The sequence below is a fragment of the Aspergillus tubingensis genome (genome assembly GCF_013340325.1).
Source record: "Aspergillus tubingensis WU-2223L DNA, scaffold_5, whole genome shotgun sequence".
In the NCBI taxonomy this organism is placed as follows: Eukaryota; Fungi; Ascomycota; class Eurotiomycetes; order Eurotiales; family Aspergillaceae; genus Aspergillus; species Aspergillus tubingensis.
Window position 1 is genome coordinate 926,911 of NW_023336279.1, and position 18,066 is coordinate 944,976.

At 49.0% G+C, this 18,066-nt stretch overlaps 5 protein-coding genes across 5 annotated transcripts; 2 read left to right on the plus strand and 3 right to left on the minus strand.

Moving 5' to 3' along the window:
- Window positions 1–775: 775 nt before the first annotated feature.
- AtWU_03649 (peroxidase/cytochrome P450 family protein) lies at window positions 776–5,234 on the minus strand (the record flags this gene model as incomplete). The annotated part of the gene is made up of 12 exons (XM_035498761.1): window positions 776–1,149; window positions 1,209–1,485; window positions 1,553–1,786; window positions 1,851–2,268; window positions 2,336–2,812; window positions 2,873–2,934; window positions 2,993–3,779; window positions 3,849–4,191; window positions 4,249–4,338; window positions 4,392–4,500; window positions 4,573–4,737; window positions 4,803–5,234. The coding sequence occupies 12 exons, from the start codon at window positions 5,232–5,234 to the stop codon at window positions 776–778; spliced, it is 3,768 nt and encodes a 1,255-aa protein (XP_035354654.1).
- A 907-nt stretch (window positions 5,235–6,141) lies between these two features.
- On the plus strand, window positions 6,142–7,684 carry AtWU_03650 (T6SS phospholipase effector Tle1-like catalytic domain-containing protein; the record flags this gene model as incomplete). The annotated part of the gene is made up of 3 exons (XM_035498762.1): window positions 6,142–6,325; window positions 6,392–7,309; window positions 7,359–7,684. The coding sequence occupies 3 exons, from the start codon at window positions 6,142–6,144 to the stop codon at window positions 7,682–7,684; spliced, it is 1,428 nt and encodes a 475-aa protein (XP_035354655.1).
- An 878-nt stretch (window positions 7,685–8,562) lies between these two features.
- Window positions 8,563–9,660, minus strand: AtWU_03651 (HET-domain-containing protein; the record flags this gene model as incomplete). The annotated part of the gene is made up of 1 exon (XM_035498763.1): window positions 8,563–9,660. The coding sequence occupies one exon, from the start codon at window positions 9,658–9,660 to the stop codon at window positions 8,563–8,565; it is 1,098 nt and encodes a 365-aa protein (XP_035354656.1).
- A 2,736-nt stretch (window positions 9,661–12,396) lies between these two features.
- Window positions 12,397–13,530, minus strand: AtWU_03652 (clavaminate synthase-like protein; the record flags this gene model as incomplete). The annotated part of the gene is made up of 3 exons (XM_035498764.1): window positions 12,397–13,104; window positions 13,156–13,222; window positions 13,277–13,530. The coding sequence occupies 3 exons, from the start codon at window positions 13,528–13,530 to the stop codon at window positions 12,397–12,399; spliced, it is 1,029 nt and encodes a 342-aa protein (XP_035354657.1).
- A 1,753-nt stretch (window positions 13,531–15,283) lies between these two features.
- Window positions 15,284–17,837, plus strand: AtWU_03653 (putative alanine--tRNA ligase; the record flags this gene model as incomplete). Its single annotated transcript, XM_035498765.1, has 3 exons — window positions 15,284–16,393; window positions 16,902–16,964; window positions 17,022–17,837. 3 exons carry the CDS (start codon window positions 15,284–15,286, stop codon window positions 17,835–17,837), a joined length of 1,989 nt encoding a protein of 662 aa, XP_035354658.1.
- Between the last annotated feature and the right edge of the window lie 229 nt (window positions 17,838–18,066).

An 18,066-nucleotide genomic window follows, 5' to 3' on the forward strand; every position in this document is an offset into this window, starting at 1 on the left:
TATTTCATACTTCCCCTTCTCTCCTCTCTTCCCCTTCTTTTCCTATTTTCTATTCTCCTGCATTCTGCTTTTTGCTTTCTGCCTGTCCTGCTCGTTCTGCTCGTTCTGCTCGTTCTGCTTATTCTGCTCTGCTTCCACGCTTCCATTTCCTGCTTTCTGCTTTCTGCTTTCTGCTTTCTGCTTTCTGCTTTCTGCTTTCTGCTTTCTGCTTTCTGCTTTCTGCTTTCTGCTTTCTGCGTTCTGCGTTCTGCGTTCTGCTTTCTGCGTTCTGCGTTCTGCGTTCTGCTTTCATTCCCTACTTTCTAGTTTCTTTGCTTCTAGTTTCTTATTTCCTATTTCCTACTCTTCTTGTTCCTATTGCTTATTTCCTGTTTCCTTATTTTCTTATTTCCTTCGTTTTCCATTTTCTTTTTTTTTCGACCCTTTTTTTATTTAGAGTTTACGGTTCCATGGTTCAAACCGACGGGATGGCTGGTACATCCGGGCTTCGTAGAGGGTATTTGCATCAAGGTATAGTAAGAATGCGATACTTTCTATCTCATATTCATATTCATGTTGCTGAGACTATTTCTGCTGTTGGATGTTACATTACAGATAAGTGTATCTGATGCAGCTACAGCTCGTAGTTTGGTGTATTTTACCTGAGTCATTACCATTATCACTACAGTATAGTGATGCTTATGACAGCTGAGAACATATCCATCATTTGGATCTAACAACTAGTTCATTCATTAATATCAATAATATCCCTCCCCCTTCTCTCCCATACATCAAATCAATTCAACGTCCCCGAAAACCTCCCATAACTCTCATCATCCCCTAACATAGAAGGCAACGACGACGAAGACGTCCTAGTCACCTCATGATACTGATACTGATTATGATGGCTCTGTCCGAACGAATACTGCGTTGTCATGCCCATACCCCCATCAGTCATGGTGTAGCTTTCCTGTCTGGTATATTCTGGTCCCCCATGGTGATGATGATGCGTACTAGGTACAGCTGAGTAGATTGTATCGTCGACTCCACTCTCGTCGCTAGTATCAGGATTCTGGTCTGCGGTAGGGAAGGCTGGTATCGCTGCTGCTGGGGGCGGGGGCGGGCCTTCGTAGGCGCCTTGGCCGTAGCCTGAGAAGTGGAGTTTCCATGCTATAGGTAATGATATCGTTAATACGATGGGTGGTGAATGGTTGTATAAGAGGACTTACTTGTCGGATCCTGAGTCATCCACGACCAACTATCATTGAGATAGACCCGTCTCCCATCGACGATGATACTCTTCAGCATGCCCATATCGCCTGGTGCTGGTCGTAGATACTTCAGCCCTGCTAGGACGCGGAGCATGGAGACTGCGAATGTCAATGCGATTTCCTTGCCTAGGCACTCGTGCGCGCCGTATCCGAAGTGGATGTATGCGTTTGAGGGCCGGTCGAGCTTGAATATTTCTGCGTCGGGGATGCTGGTTGGGTCGCGGCAGGATGGGCCCTGGATGGGGTTAGTTGGATTTTCAGGGTGAGAGGAGTATGGTGTGGGATGGGGGTGGGCTACTTACGAGGAGAGTGATCACGACGTCGCCTGGCTTGAATTCCTGATCGTTGATGGTACGGTGGGCTCTGCAGACGCGAACGGTGCATTCCATGCTGGTTAGACGTTGCGCTTCGAGTACGTATTGTCGGAGAAGCTTGTCGACAGAGCCACTGTTATCGGGTTGGGAGACGAGACTCTGGATCTTTTTCCAGTGGTGGATGTTCTCCGGTCGGAGGTAATATTGTAGGACGTCGGCGATCTAGATGATTAGGATTATGTTAGAAGAATGTGTGTCACGTCGTCAGGAAATGGAATATACGAACCAGTCCAACAGGCGCTCCAACACCCCCAACTGCTGTAAGCCAGCACACTTCCGCTGTTTCAGCCGCAGTCATGTCCATCTCCATCATCTGCTTTGCTACGTTGTTTCCATACCAGCGTAGGGTACTGACGGACTGCTTATGGCCAGTCAAGCTTCCAAGGATGTGAGTTTTCTGTGGCTGAGCTTGCTCGTTGACAACCTTGAGAGTAGACTTGACAAGGGCCTCGGCACTTTCAGAGGCCCATTCTCTGCGTTGTAGCATCAATCCGGGGTCGTTGTTGTTGAAACCCCAGGTGCGGACATTCATGAGATGTTTGTAAACTGTTGCTGCATTCATGCTGCCGGACTCGTTCTCTGGGGTCTTCATGTCCAGGCAGAAGAGGTCTGCCATTAATCTTGCATTGAGGGGAATTGCGACGCTAGAATGGGCAAGTAAGCCTCCAGTTGTGATAGTCACTGTGCGTGGCAGAAAATGGATCAACTTACTCTCGAATAATATCAACCTGGTTCAGGTCCTTAGACAGCTGTAGAGTGTTCAATTCTAGCAATTCTTTACCTAGCGTAACAGTCGTATGCGAAAGCAACTGGCTGAATTGATCCGGGCTGAACAAAACGGACTTGACGAGCTTCTTCTGGGCTGTATTACCCGGACCATCGCCTCCTAGCATATAGTCATTGAATCTCTTGCCCGGTAGCATGTCATTAAGATATCTGGCCCACGGGACGCGGAATGTATCCTGGTCCTTCAGTACCTCAATGATGGTCTCATACTTCGCGAGCATGACCGTATGGGGTGGCGGTTTTGGATCCTCTTGGCTGTACCTATCGATTGTTCCAATCTCTTTCGCAATTTGTTCGTTCATTTTACGGGTGAACATTGGCTGGGTTGCGTGGAGCGAGTTGTATGGGAACCATCCGGGCAGTGCGCGCTGGATCAATTTATGGAACATCGAGCCCCCCAATCTAGAGTTTGTTAGATACTAAGTCAAGAGCTATGAATCGAGTTGCTTCGTAAATACTCACATATCGTAGTCTTGTTGAACCTCACGAATACCCCAGTTAGTGAGATTAGACGCAGTGTAATCCTGACTTGCTGTTAGCTCCTCCACTTTGAAGGGGCAGAGCAGAAGAGATTTGACTGACCAAAGTCAAGAACCGATCCGATCGAACGAGAGTAACCGCGTCGCTGAAGACTGCTCGCCCAACAGTGTAAGGAGGGCAACCACCACAACCAGGATCCATGGCTGGTTTGGCGTCCTCCAAGAAGATCCCAGGATACATCTCGACCATATCCGGGTGATCGTACAGTTTCCGCAACAGATCGGCAATTTTAGGATCAGGGTTGATGTCCTCAAATGACGAATGCCGCTTCAGCTTGAAGAAATCACGCATCTCATTCAAGGACGCGAGATTCCATTTGCGTGCAGTGAGAATGCCAGCAATTTCGACCATGCGGAGTGCTTTGGGAACCATCCTAGCCCCAAACAGACCAGCTGGATCTTCCATGCTGTCCTTCAGGATCTGCACCAGTTCAACATCATTGAACCTACCATTTTGGTTTCGTTTCAGACCACCGAATTCCCGCTTACTGGGGTCTTTCTCGATGCTTCGTTCGTAAGTTATCAAACCTTGCATGAACTCCTGTGGTGTAAGTTGCTCCAGCGGTTTTTTGAGGTCGGGGAACAGGCTTTTCAAGAACTCGTTCGTCCACTGTTCGTCTCGCCGGGAGATAACCGAATGGAAGCGATATAGAAGGTTGAACTCTGCCGAGACCTGGTTTCCCACACCTCGAGGAACCCCATCAGCGTCAAATGCTCGGCTCACGGCCACACGAGGGTCTAGAGTCCAGTCACTCGCCGAATGGTGAGTGTTGGTTAGTCCACGGAGGTAGTCGTGTAGTGAGATGTTCACGTAAAGCCCGTTCACGATGCTATCCGGAGTTAGTTGAGATCCCCCTAGTCACATATCTATATTAACAAAACATGGGGTGATAACTTACAGACGAGTCACCTGGAATAGATCTTCGTCTTGCTTGGCCAGTGCCTTCCGTTTTGCGTCCTCGGATGTTGTTGGCGGTAGAGTGAAGCGCCCATTCTCGTTAATCTTCAGCAGAACATCGGCCACATAGTTGTGGAAACGATTGTACATGACAAGGATCACGTTGACACCAGGAGGCTGGCCCAACAGCCTCTTCTCGTGGAAGGTGTCAGGCTTGAGCATGCCGCGTTCCATAGTGCGCACCCTCAACTGGTCTTCATAGCTGGAACCATATAGAGGTGCGAGATCCAGATATGATGAGGTATCCGAAATATTGGGGTCGCGTCGGTTGGTGCAAAAGACATCTACATGTTTTTAGCGCAAGGGGTTGGCAAAGTATCAGCCTTGTATAGTGGACTCACCATGGATGATGATGCTCGCATGATAGAACAGAACCGAGGAGATGCCTGCAGGGTTTTCCCTGAAAGTCCCTTCATCACGGGCCATGAGGACTGAAACTAAGCGTTAGAATTATACTGTCTAGACTCGGAGACTCGAGACTCACGATCAAAAAGAAGGCCAGGGTCAGGTTGCACTCCGTGCAAAGCCTTGAGGCGGGGCACCGATCTCGCATACGGACTGCCTGCTTTGCCAAGGTCAGGCTCTAAGGGGTTCTATAGTATTGGAGTCAAATAGGTCAGTGATGTCTTCGTATTTCGGGCGACAGGTTGGGAGATTAGTCTCACGTTGTAGCTTCCATCGGGAGTGCGATATTGATACTTATTTCCAAAGTACGACAGCGGAGGGTGCTCCAAGCTCTGCCAGAGCTGGTCGACCAGAATGCCGGTCAACCTCTGTCGGGACTTGGAGGTTCGCGGCAACATTGCAACGATGGCGATGACTTTTTCCATCTACAGCGGCCAATCCTCATCAGCAATGGCATTCTTAATGTGGACACAGATGGAAGCCGACTCACAAGCATTTGACGATCATCGATCGGCTTTCCCTTAGACTTCACCAATTGGATCAGAGTACGAAGATCATTTCTCTTGCCCTTGAGTCCTAGAGCCGAGAGATCTTTGACAAGGCCCGTGGCAAGGACGTCGGGATCTCCATATGACTCTCCAGCTTGATATTTCACGTCATCTTCCACTTCTGCTAGCTCTTGTGCATGGAAGATCCTCGCATATAGCCGTTGCCAGAGCCCCTCTCCCGTCCCGGCAATGCTGGACAGAGCTGCTTTTGTGGCCTTTGGAAGGAAACGAGGCCTCAAGTTCCATGTCTGGTGTTTATGGGAAGAGAAAACCTTGGCAACTATCTGAAAAGGGCGTGTTGGGTCATCTGCAAAAATGCGCAGGTAGAGAAAAGAAAGGAGGCAGAGGAGAAGAGCAATAAAAATGGAGCTCATAATTCAGGAAGGCGAGATTAGGCGAGGCACAATCGTTACTTGTATTGAAGAGAGCAAGCTATCGCGATAACTCTGCAAGACATTATGAGATCTGTGCCCGAATACTTATACACGAGGAATGTCTTCTAGGAATCAGCGTGCTGTGAGAACTGGGCCACCAATGCCAGCTGAAAGAGAACCCCTCGTCCCCGGCGCTTGGGGTAGCAGAGATCCTGAAGACCATACGGGGAATGCCGAGAAGACAAACACCTATCGATCCTGCGGACACAGCCCAGCTGAAAGCATGAGTTTCGGTCTAGCCCCGCGCCCAGAGCTGTCATTGCGACAATCTGCAGACTTCGCCAGCCACCTGTCGTCTGATTCGTGGCAGAGACGGCACATATGCAGAGCAAAGGGTAGATACCCCCTCAGGTGGTCGTGCTTGAGGAGAAAATTCAGCCAGCCACTATGCAGGAGAGTGACAATGAGAGGGGTTTATCAAACAGTGTGGTTTTCAGCTGGCAAGATCAGCATATTGACAAACCAATCATCAGTATGAAGAAGGGGTCGGACCCCGACGGGACGCAGACCTCATGGCGCGGCACGATCATCATGAAAGCTGATCCAATGATAGATGCTGGATTGCATCTCGGCAGTTTTTACCTCACGAACACCCCCACAAGCGGTTCGTGTTGGAACCTCCCCGCGGCCCGTCATGATCGGCGCTGGGCATTATGATTGTGGTCCCCGAAGGTGCTGCTGTCTGGACGGTTGCGTTTACTCTGATAAAGCTGGGTATTAGGCATATCCCGCAATGTGCCATCTCTGCGTTCATTCTTTCTAAAACTCACCCATCTTTTCGACTGTTGATTTTCCAATTTCGTACCTTTTATTTTGTTGTTCCACTTGGCCAGGATTTCTCCAAGCCATGCCACACTCAACTGTGGATCAGACTTCCAGCTTGGAAGCACCCTATTCTGGTCCCCGAAAGCTGGTACTCTGCCTCGATGGCACTGGCAATCAATTTATGGGGTTTGAGCGCGACTCAAATATCGTCAAAATATACCAGATGCTCGAAAAGAACACGCCCGGCCAATTTCATTATTACCAGCGTAAGTTATATGGGAACTGGGGTTAGCCACAAAGTGTATGATTCACTGAGCTTACACATTGGCCAGCCGGCATTGGAACCTACGTCGAAGGTCAATCGTCCAGCTCCGGATTGCTTCGGTATCCGCGAAAACTGCAGTCGCATATCATAACCACCATCGATCAAGGAGTAGGAACAACTTTTGAAAGCCATGTTCTCGCAGCATATCGCTTCATCATGCGATATTACTCCCCAGGTGATCATATCTACATCTTTGGATTCTCGCGGGGAGCATACACCGCGCGATTCCTAGCGGAGATGATCCACGAACTTGGCCTTCTTTCACAGGGGAATGAAGAGATGATCCACTTTGCCTGGGAAACATTCAGCAATTTCCAACAAGCGCGAGGAAAGACCGATCGCACTGCGAAGGATGAGGCATTAATCTCATACATGAAGAAGTTTAATACCACCTTCTGCCGCCCGCAAGTGCAGATCCATTTTCTCGGATTATTTGACTGCGTGAACAGTGTCGGCCAATTCGAGATCCCTTTCCATCGGAAGTCGCACCAATACCTGGTCAGTCCGGCGGCTCGACACATCCGACATGCTGTATCGATTCATGAACGCAGACTCAAGTTCAAGCCTGCTCTGGTGCTGCTTGACAAGACCAAGCCAGTGGATCTGAAGGAAGTCTGGTTTGCAGGGAACCATGGTGATGTGGGAGGGGGCTGGAGTCTGGCTCCCGGACAGTTCCACCTTTTGTCTGATACCCCTTTGAACTGGATGCTGCAGGAGGTTCTTCATCTGGAAAAGTCAGAGAGCAAGTTATCCTTCCACACGCTCAATGTTGCAGACGTCGTGGAAAGGGAGAATGCGTTTCCTGGGAAGGAGGAACCAGGAACCACAGCGTATGATGTGCGGAAACGCACGAACCAGCCTCATGATATGTTAATGTTCAATCGGGGAGCAACTTTCCTTATGGTAATCTTTTGGTGGATACTCGGTGTGTATACATCTCGCTGTGATGACGCAAACCTTACTAACCTGCATAGAAATCCTCCCCCTCTTTACACGCCTCGAACTCGAACACGGTAAATGGGTTCCCCGGCAATGGCCACCCAACATGGGCGCGCCTCGCGATATTCCCGAAGACGCTGTCATCCATCCGAGTGTGCATGAAATGGTCCGGGCGGGCATTCTGGATCCGAAATCAATCCCGCCACGCGGTGGGAACAATTCTCACCTGCCCTCCACTGCCCGGATTACAGGCGCATGGAAAGCGATGAGGAAGAGCCAGGGGAAAGAAATCTCCTCGTTAATGCAGAAGAAGAAGGCTGTAGGCGCGCTGAGGAAGGAATTCGACGGGAAGGCTGAGTGAGAAGTTGGCAGGTAGAGGCTGCAAAGGTGGACTGTGCTGAATAGATGGTCGATATTGTTCGAGCGCTGTTTAGGGGTAATTAATTGATGATGGTGGTGGCATGTGCGGTTGACCTCGAACAGCTCGCTACTGAATTACATTGAAGGACATTTGGCGACAACGTGATAACTAGTCATCAAAAAGACACTTATTGAGACGGTCCACACTAATCGATCAGTCAGTAACCAATCGAAGCGGGAGTGGGATGGCTCGGTCTGAGGTCACCATGCAGCCTTGAAGCCCCCAACCACATACTAAAAATACAAATTTTCAACGGTGTAAATGTAGTTATTTCTCGAACCACTCCGAAGGCTGAATGGGTAGTTAGTAGTTTTCCGTTCTGTGTTTTGCAGAATTGGGATACGGCGCCTTCCATGTTTAGTTAAGTTGTTACGGACAACGAGCAAGTAAATTAGTCGGGTCAGCCCAGTAGTAGGGCAAAGCTAAGCGATAAAGACAAGGAAGGTGAGGCGGGCATGAATGCTACTGATGATCCCTAGAGGACCTGAAGTAATGGCCAATTCTGGCAACTTCGTTTAGATACTCACACGAAAGTGCACAGAAATGTAAGGTGTGGTGGCGTGAAACGATCTGAGCATGATGTTGGTATTGCTGTTCTTGCATATACCCTGGTTACTTGGTTTCTCGCTGGTCGGACGAAAAAGCCGAATGACCAAGTCTTAGTTATTCCGTAGGTTGGGCCATTCTACAGGAGGGGGTCAAGCATCTGAGATACTACGGAGAGGGTTGCATAGTCACTTACATGGCCAGGTACATCAAGGCCGGACCTCAAAGCAATTACCCAAATATCAGACTTTCTGGATTCAATTCTTCTCATTCTACACAAGGTGAAATGTACGGAACTGACGGTTCTGATCTATCCAACGCTTTAGATAGGTCCATGCCAGCCCAACACGCCGACTAACGCCGTTTTCCGTCTCCACGAGCATGAGTTCAACTACGGGGGGTTTGAAAATATTGTGAATCGTACTTGAATACGCAGAATCATCCCACGTAACGTGCTCTGGCGGTATCGCATGGATACACAAAGGCATGGCACAACAATTGGGTTTGACAGAGAGAGCGAGAAAGGTAAAGTGAGAACTGGGGTTTGTTTGTTGAACAAGGTTGATTCGTTCCATGTTGAGTGAGCCAACGATTATTTCGGCCACGAAATCGCCGACTTCAATAACGAACACCTCCTGAGCCTCCCAGCCGACAATACCCGAATATCTCTTAACCATATTCAGGTGGTTGACATTCAGTGATTGCGTATATACCAAGATGGATCCAGAAGAACATCCTTGACGCATATATGAAGGAAACCGCACGTTCATATCTTGTTCACGCATGTTACCCCCTAACAATCCATGAGCCTCTTCATAAAGCTGTGCAAGCGATCTCCATTTGCCAAGAATACTTTCGTAATCTTCCAATATGGCTCTATTGTTGAGTATACTCGGCAAAGACCCCGAGAAACATCCACACTTCCAGGCCATCATCACAGCAAGTCTTCGTCTTATTTCAATTGAGCATAACACTTTCTCCTCTTCGTCAACCTCGTTCTCGGACTCCAGTTTCTTTGGTTCCTCGAGTTCACCTGCGTCCCATACACTATATGTGATGAATTGCAGATCTAGTTGATGACTCGACCTAGAGGGGATTGCCCAAATTGCTAGGGATACCCGGAATTCTTTACACATCTCGATGGGTCCTTTAATTGAAGACCACGACCAGGTGGGAAACACATCACCAGGTGCTGCATGCCTTCTGGGATGAATTTTGTTCACTGCCGTCCAGAGAATTGCATTACCGAAGATTCTCAGGGGTAGTCCATAATAACACTCTTGTCCCCAACCCGTGTGTAGAACGCCTGCGAATGCGCGAAGCACATCACTCTCACAGGTGAGATCCCTCTTTGTGAAATCCTCTACCATCCTTTCGTAAGACAATAGAGGAATCCCTGCGTTTCTTTCAACATAATTACTTGCATGAGACTCAGCTTGGAGTTTCTCGGTGTGGCAACATTCATAGAAAGCTCTGGTGTCGGAAAACAAAAGCCGTCGTGTTGAGAGTGCTGCCTCTTGAAACGTCCAACCCCTGGTAGCCCACTTCGAATTTCGTAAACAATAAGAGTAGCTTGGGGGTGTGGCAATCAGGTATACCCCCTGTACTTTTCCAGACCAGCATGTCAGTCGACTGACTTTGTTTACTCCAGGAAGGCCGTGGTCGGCATTTTCTCCGGCTAGAGCAACGATTGTTACACATGACTGTGCGTAGATTGCTCCCATAGAATCGAGCCAGTAGGCTTTCTGGATAGGGTGTTCATCCTGCAATATGCAAAGACAATCAACCCAAAGATAATCTATCCCCAATTTCCTGCAAGCAACAATGGCATCATCAATTGTTCGAGGTAGACGATCGCTGTTCAGAGAGCCTTCCACAGACAGGTGATCTATGTTTGCCGTCGTTGCCTGCAAGAGGCTGTTCACGGCCCCCCACACATAGCTCAAAGCTGCATATTGACACGCCGCAGGGGCAATTGTAATGCACCTTTGTCTGGTGTCAATTACCCGAAGCCCACTTATTTGTGAGACATCAGGCTTCATCTGGCAAGAACTCTTGTGCTCATCAGAGTAGTGGCAGTCTCTCACCCACTTGGAGACCTTCTGCCAGTCGACCGCTTGTTGGGGTATAGGTGTAGAAACCAGGCGATGGCCATGGGTAGGCTCTATTGTCCCGATAAAGAACTTGTCCCCTGCATTTGGTTAGTCATCACTCACTGGCCTGTGACTAGTGAAAGCCCTGTGATATCCAAGAGTATACGCACACCGCAACCGCTGTGATGGCGCATTTAACTTCAAATTTTGTTGCGAGGGTTTCAGATACAAATAGATAGCGAAACTGCACTTGACGCCTCCAAACGTGACTGCAGATTTATTTACTGATATGTAGCACTCTAAATCGGGTGATAAGTTTGTTTGTCCCATCACCTCTTTGGCCGCCCCTGAAAAAATCCGGCAGGTATCGCAGTAACCGGAGCGTTCTTCTAAGGCTAAGGCGCATCCTAAGTTCAGGGTAATATTATCCAGACTGCATGGGTATGGATTAGAGCGATTCAGCACTTCTTTGTGAGTGAGAGAGTCGGCTAAAAGTAAACAATGTATTAGGTGCCTGAGCCTCGTGTGTTTGCATACCACGCAGAGTGAATCCTGAGATATATCGGGACACTTATGGCAAGCTTTGTGGAAATAGGCAGCCTGAACCCTCGACTTGTTCATGTTGCAATTCTCGAAATTAATCCCAGCATCTCTTCCTGACGGTGTCTCATGCGAAACTGACACGTTATTCAGGCAATTGCAAAGTGGGCATATCTCTTCATCTTTCTCGTCTTCCCCTTCGTTCACAAGGCTGACAGTCCTATTCTGTTTTGGTGACCAATACATGACAGGTAAACCTTTGGATATCGGGGGAACCTTTCAATGGAGAGGGAAAGGGGGGAATGTTTGATTAATGAACTCTGACTGTGGTTCAGACAATAACTTATTTTGCTCTAGCTAGGTAAAACCGATCACAGTTGGGAGAGGGTAAATAATGATATGAGTATTCCGTAAATGCCATGCGTCGCGTCTTAAGTGGGGGAATCCATATTAGATGCATCAATGCCCAACTTGGCCCGAAGGACAGGGATAAGTGCATAATCGCATATCAACGATAATACCAAGGCCCTGTATTATTTCCTGGATCCTTTTCCTGGAAACAATCTATCAATGTGAAAGTTCAGGCGCTGCGCTTGACCATAGTGCATGGGGTGGTGGCTGGCACATTACTGGCAGCTTTGACGCCTACGGTCTGCATTATACCTCTCTAGAATTCTCCGGCTCCCGTTGCCTGTCTAATCTTGGACTTGGTCATCGGTTACGATATGCCCCTCCGTCTGCTCTAAGTAGACGCGATATATCGCTTTAATCAGCGCAGTGGGTTTTTAAACACCGGCCATCGTTGTTTCCTCTAAATTCATTGCCTAGAATGAAAGTACGCCACTGTCAGTTCAGTTCGGTTTTCCCTAACGTCACCTGCGGCAAAAACCCATTCATATCTTGTTCCTCTCCCATTTGTACACCTCTATCTTCGTGGCCTTAATTGCTTTCCATCTTTCATATGCCATGTTTCTGATCTAATTTGAGTTGAATCGTGGACCTCAAAGGATCTTGCTCCTTTTTCACTTCCAGCACAAATGGTGCGTTGACCATAGCACTATCGCAAGTAGGTGATTTCTACAAGGGGGTAATATCCAAGGATATCACTATAGAACCTCTGGCTGCATAGTCGCAAAACTGCCAAAATGTTGTAAGAATAGTATATAGTAATTTTTAGGCCTGGACTAACACCATGATACGAAACGATAACGCCTAGATAGAACCCTTATATCTTGACTATGAGATTGATTTAGCATTTAGAAGACGTAATGAACATTGAAGTCTAAGTAGTGCAACATCTCAGTGCTAAATTGGCTACTCTGCGGGGTTTATGTAATTATACAGCGAGATATTGTAATCCAGAGTCTGCATGTAGTCAATACTATAGCAGCCTCACAACATACATTTTAACATACCCATCCACCATTTTATCTAACTGAATAACTAATCCCAAAACAAAAGAATGAACTCCAATCACACAGCAACCGCCACACCTCCCTCCCCAGCAACACCAACCCACCTCCCCCTCTCCTCCTCGAGCATCATCCCCGTCAAAAACCTCCCCTTAGCATCCAACGTACTCGGGCTCTTAAACACATCAAACTTGAAATCATGCCACTCCTTCGCCGACCACATCTTGCCCGTCGCATCCCTAAAGGTGACATCATCATTCGGCCTCAAAAAGTACGCAATACTGTAACGGTCCTCCTCCTGCGTTTCCTTCAACGGCACAACACGATGCACCACACTGGCCAGCTCCCCACCCGACGGGAAGCGAAGACTATCGCCGACGTTGATGATGGCGTGGCCAGCACGAGGCTCGATGAATTCCCAGCGCTTCGTTTGGGGGGAGCAGTACTGCAGACCCCATTGCGCTGCAAGCAAGAAGGTGAGCGTGCCGACGTCGGTGTGCTGGTTGTGGCCGACGCTGGTGGGCTCGCTGATTCCGGCTTCGTGCTTGGGGTAGCGCAGGATACCGAGGGTTGAGGTGGACGGGCCGGGGTCGGCGTGGTAGGTTTCGAAGCGGGAGGAGCCGGTGAGACCTAGTTGAGTGGAGAGGCGCGAGAGGATGAGGAGGGTGATGGTATGGGCTTGGTTGATGAAGTTGAAGAAGGGGGTGGATTTGGTGCGGATGCTGGTGGTGAGGTCGGTTGAGTCCTTGAGGTATTCGCGGCGGGAGAACTGTGGATGTTAGTATAGATGGGGTGGATGTAGAAAGGGGGAGTATCATACCTTGAGGGATTCGTAGCCGTCTCGGGTCTTGGGCTTGGGGCCTTCTTCGGTGCCCATGGGCTCGTAGCTGGGATGGTCAGTGGTGGTGATAATGCAGGATGGGTTGGGTGATGTGACTTACCCGAAGTTGTCATCGTTGCGGGCATCCTGCATCTTGATATCAAGGGGCTGCTCGAAGTACTCCTTCATGATAGACAGCATGTCTTCCCAGAGCTGGCAGAGCTCGGGATCGCTGGTCATGTTGAGGTAGAAGAAACCATAGTTCTGGCAGACGCTGAGGAGTCTCTTGTTCTCCGTTTCATTGTCTGCTCGGAGAAGGTCGAGCTCGATGGTTGGGAGAGACTCCGCAACGAGGATGGGCTCGGTGATGGCCATGTTGAACTTTTGAAGGGGGAAAGAACGCTTGAAGAAAGTGTCTCCGGTTAGAGAAAGATGAGTTGATTTGTTACTTTGATGCCAGAGAACTTGCAGCTTCCGAGCTTCTTATATGCGCCTGGGGTTGGCCCTCTCGTGATGGCCACGGCAAGTATACAGCATCATTGTCCGATGTATACAGACTCTCAAGTCTCTTTCCTACTTCCACCATGGCTAAGGGGCCAGAAACTCAGAGACGGCTCTGCAATGGCGTGATTCATCCCGATGTAACCCGTAGAAGGATAGACGATTCCATCCTCGTGTTCGCTAAGTGTTGATACTACCTTGCTAGCTGTTCTAGATCGCGAAATCATCTTCAGGATCTGGTCCACGGCTGGGTGATGGCAACTATGAGACGACGACTTGCTCGGGATGTTTGCTCGAACAGGAAGTTGTCTTCTCAAGCGAGAGAAGATATGAAACGCACATTAGTTAGCTATACAAAGGATTGATCGATCAACTGAATGATTGGTTACTTGCTTGTATTACACGGATACAGCCACTACTATGCGTAAGCACTACTAAGCAGCTAAGCATAACTACTGTACAGTACTTTTGTCGAGTATGAAGGATCATTAGCGGGATCTGTTGATCTGCTAATGGCAAATCTGTAACGCCTTCCTTTTCAGGCAATGATCTGAGCTTGTTCGGTAGATATCAGGAGGCAAATGAGATTACCTTTTGATATTACAAAGGGAGAGGCTTGAAGGATTCGGAGATCCGTGGTCAAAGCGCTGAGGATTCTACTTAGTAGGCACTAGAAGGACCATGTAGTTGGTGCTTTTGCCCGGGAGGCCTCTAGCTTAGGAACTTCAAGGCAATGATAGGCGGATAGAGCCGACGTCTCTAAAGGCATGCATACTTAGTTGACAATAAGTGTATCAACGAGGAAAGCAGGTAATAGTATTATGATTCTTCAGACTCAATCTAGATACCTCTCGGCAACAGTAGTCCGCGCTTGTAGCCGTCCTACCCCACAACTATCGCCACAACTAATATCACCCGAAGCAGTTTAGGGCTTACTCTTCATAAAAAACACAACATATTAACCCCATTGATGAGGCTATGTATAAGCTATTCACCCCCTGCATTTCTTTCCCCACATCACATGCATCACCTGATAATTCCTATCAGGGCTTTTTAGCAGCTAAAAAGCCGAACACGTAAATCGATCCTGTAAGTGCCGGGATGAACCCGATGTCGGTGCACTGTATATACCTCATATTAATATGACTGGGGATCAGCTAGTAACGGGCTAGATCTCCTGCTCCACTTCTCTGCAGTGAAACGGCCCCCAGATTTAGCACGGTTGTATAGCACGAAACGGTATTCACCTGGAGACGGCAATGTCCGTATTATGGGTTACATCTGCTAGTGAGAGGCTACAGCGCCTGCAGATGAAGATGAAGCCTAGATGCTTGCTGCAGATTGCCATCGCCGAAGATCTGGACTTGCTGAGATGAGGGGACTCGTATTCTGATGCAGCTAATAGAGAAAAGGGAATTGGCTAGGGTGACTAAATGTGAAGTGTAAGAGTGATGGCTGTATGAGCAAAGTGAGAAAAGTACGTCCCGCGGTAGTATAATTACCCATCATGGTAGTGATATAAACCTCCAGTTATTGTTAGACATCGCAATCTCAGTAACAACGTCCAAGTCATTCTTCATTCTCTTTTCCATTCACCCTTTGTTCTTTCATCACATACCTCAACACAATGACCGTACTATCCAACGGTCACGGTGCCATTGATGCAGTCACGGCCCAGGCCGCGCTGGTCCGTTCCCAACAAGAACGGCGGCCCATTGAAAGCTTTGGTCACCTTGCAGACTTCGACAAGAAGGATGCACCCGTCGTCACCATGTTCAGTGGTGGCCTGGACAGCACCTACCTGCTCCTCAAGCTCCAGCAGCTTGGCTACACCAACATCCATGCCGTCGCGGTAGATGTTGGAGCTCCTGTAGACGAGGCAGGACTTACCAAACACGCTGCTCACTTCGGAGCATCGTTCAAGTGTCTCGATGGTCGCGAGCTGTTCGTCAAAGATGGAGTCATGCCAGCCATTCGCGCTCACGCATCATACATGCGCATGTTTCCCATCAGTAGCTCCATCACCCGTCCGGTCATCGCTCGTCTGATCACAGACTACGCCAATTCTGTGAATGCAGGCTTGCTCCTCCACACTGCAAACTTGTCCCAGAACAGTCTTCCCCGCCTCAACAACTGCATTCGTCTCTACGGCTTCTCTGGCAAATTCGGAAGCCCTTACGTCCACTCCGTGACCTCGCGCGAGAAGAAAGCCTCAGAGCTATCCGCAGCTGGACTGTCAATCATGGCTGAGCGCAAGCTAAGCGGAGACGAGAACCTGTGGTGCCGTGAGTTCGAAGACGGTCCGCTAGGTGACCCGGAGGGTTTCAACATCCCCGAAGAAGCCTACGAATGGACGCGGCGCAGCGGTGACTACGCCCCCGAGAAGCTCACCCTGAGCTTCGAGAACGGCAATCTCTCCTCCATCAACGGCGATGAGCTCCCCCTTATCGACGCCATTGCCCTCCTGAACAAGGAGGTAGGCAAGTTCGGTCATGGCCGATTCGTCGGGCTCGAGTTCCTCTCGACGGATGACAAGGCATTGGAGATTCGCGAGGCACCGGCCGCTGCGATCATTATGGATGCGCTTCGGCACCTCGAGCTTGCTACGCTGGAGACTGATACCCTGGAGTTGAAGCAGCAGCTGGAGCAGAAATGGATCCGGGAGGCGATTGCCGGTCGCTGGGGTCATCGGTGTCATACCATGTGCGAGGCCGCTATTGTTGCCGCTTTGGATGGTGTCAGTGGGAGCATAACTTACGACATTGACCATTCGCGTTTCTTGCCTTGCTCCATTGTGGCGAAAAATCCGCGGTATATCAGGGATCGGGACCAATGGGAACAGGGGCAGGAATTGCTATCGCGTATTTAGTTTCATTAGAGTATAACGAGTATGAAAAAGGGATGTTGTTTAGTTCAGAGATTTTTTCGTAATAGAACCTTTCGCTATAGCTTTCAGAGAAAAAATGTATTTCGCTATTCGCCTCTTTATGGTTACAATGAAAGTGTGACCAAACCGATAATGATCTGTTACAAATCTTACATACATTAGCGCGGACACGCCCTGACAGTGACAAGGACTGGTTGTTACATTAGCCAGAAGCTCGGACCACCCCCGTCTATCAGGTACATATACCCTGCTTAGCACCCAATACTCCACCACTTATCTTCTAAATCTACCATAAGTTTTGGATATTATTTACACACAAATGCACCGTCAGCTACGTTTCTGACTATCTTTATCCCAGCGTGTGCCCACCCAAAGACTCTACTGCACCCAACATCGCATCGGCAGATCTAGCCCAATCACAGTACGTCTAAATCTCCTAGTCAGCATAATCCGGGGCCTCAACCTGACAAATTAATAGATGTCCGAATCCACAAAGCTCATCTACCAGCAAGACGGACAACTGCTGCTCCATGGGGCCAAAATTCTCTCCATAATTCCAGTCTCCAACCTCCCAGAGGCAGACCAAGCTCTCGCCAAAGACTCCCCAGAGATCGAGCATGCTGTGGTGACAGACTCCACGATCTTCCACGTCCAAGGCGGTGGCCAACCCTCAGACACGGGAACTATGACCACGGAGGTAGCGCCCAAAGCAGCTTCCATCTTCGAGGTAAAATCCGTCCGCCAACCAGCCCAGGGCAATCAGATCCTGCACTTGGGCCGCTTCGTCCCGGTCGGGACTACGCAGTTTGATTCCGGAGAGGAAGTCCAGCAGCACGTGGACGCTGAGAAGCGGAACCTGCACTCTCGGCTCCATACTGCTGGACATGTCATGAGTTTGGCGATCCATGCGCTGTGTCGCGAGGGTGTGCTTCCCCCGGTGAAGGAGTCGAAGGCGTCGCATTATCCGGGGTCGGCATCGGTTTCGTTTGAGGGCACGTTGGAGGGGAAGCATAAGGAGCTTATTCAGGCGAAGACGGATGAGTTTGTGAAGTCGGCGAGTCCTGTTAGGATTCATTGGTGGTCCATGGAGGAGTTGATGGAGAAGTGCTTCGTAGCGGAGGGGTTTGCGTTGCCGGAGGGTGAGACGCTGGGGAGAGTCGTGGAGATGGAGGGGTTGGGAAGTTATCCTTGTGGAGGGACACATGTTACGGATTGTAGTTTGGTCGGGAGGATTGAGGTGAAGAAGATTTCGAGGTCGAAGGGGGTTAGCAGGGTTTCGTATACTGTTGTATAGTGTTGAGTGGGTTGGGTATATAGACTTGGGAGGTATAGATTGATGGTGCAGGGGATAGAAGGGTAATCGGTATTATGCAGTATGAGCTTAAGACTATTTTGGATGTTTGTTACGAGAAACACAGTTGTAGAACAGCCACCAGAAATAGATAGAAACTATACTTTGTGGTATGTAGAGTCGGGGTCTTATACAATTAGATTACATTTTTTTCAAATGTGTATTCTGGATG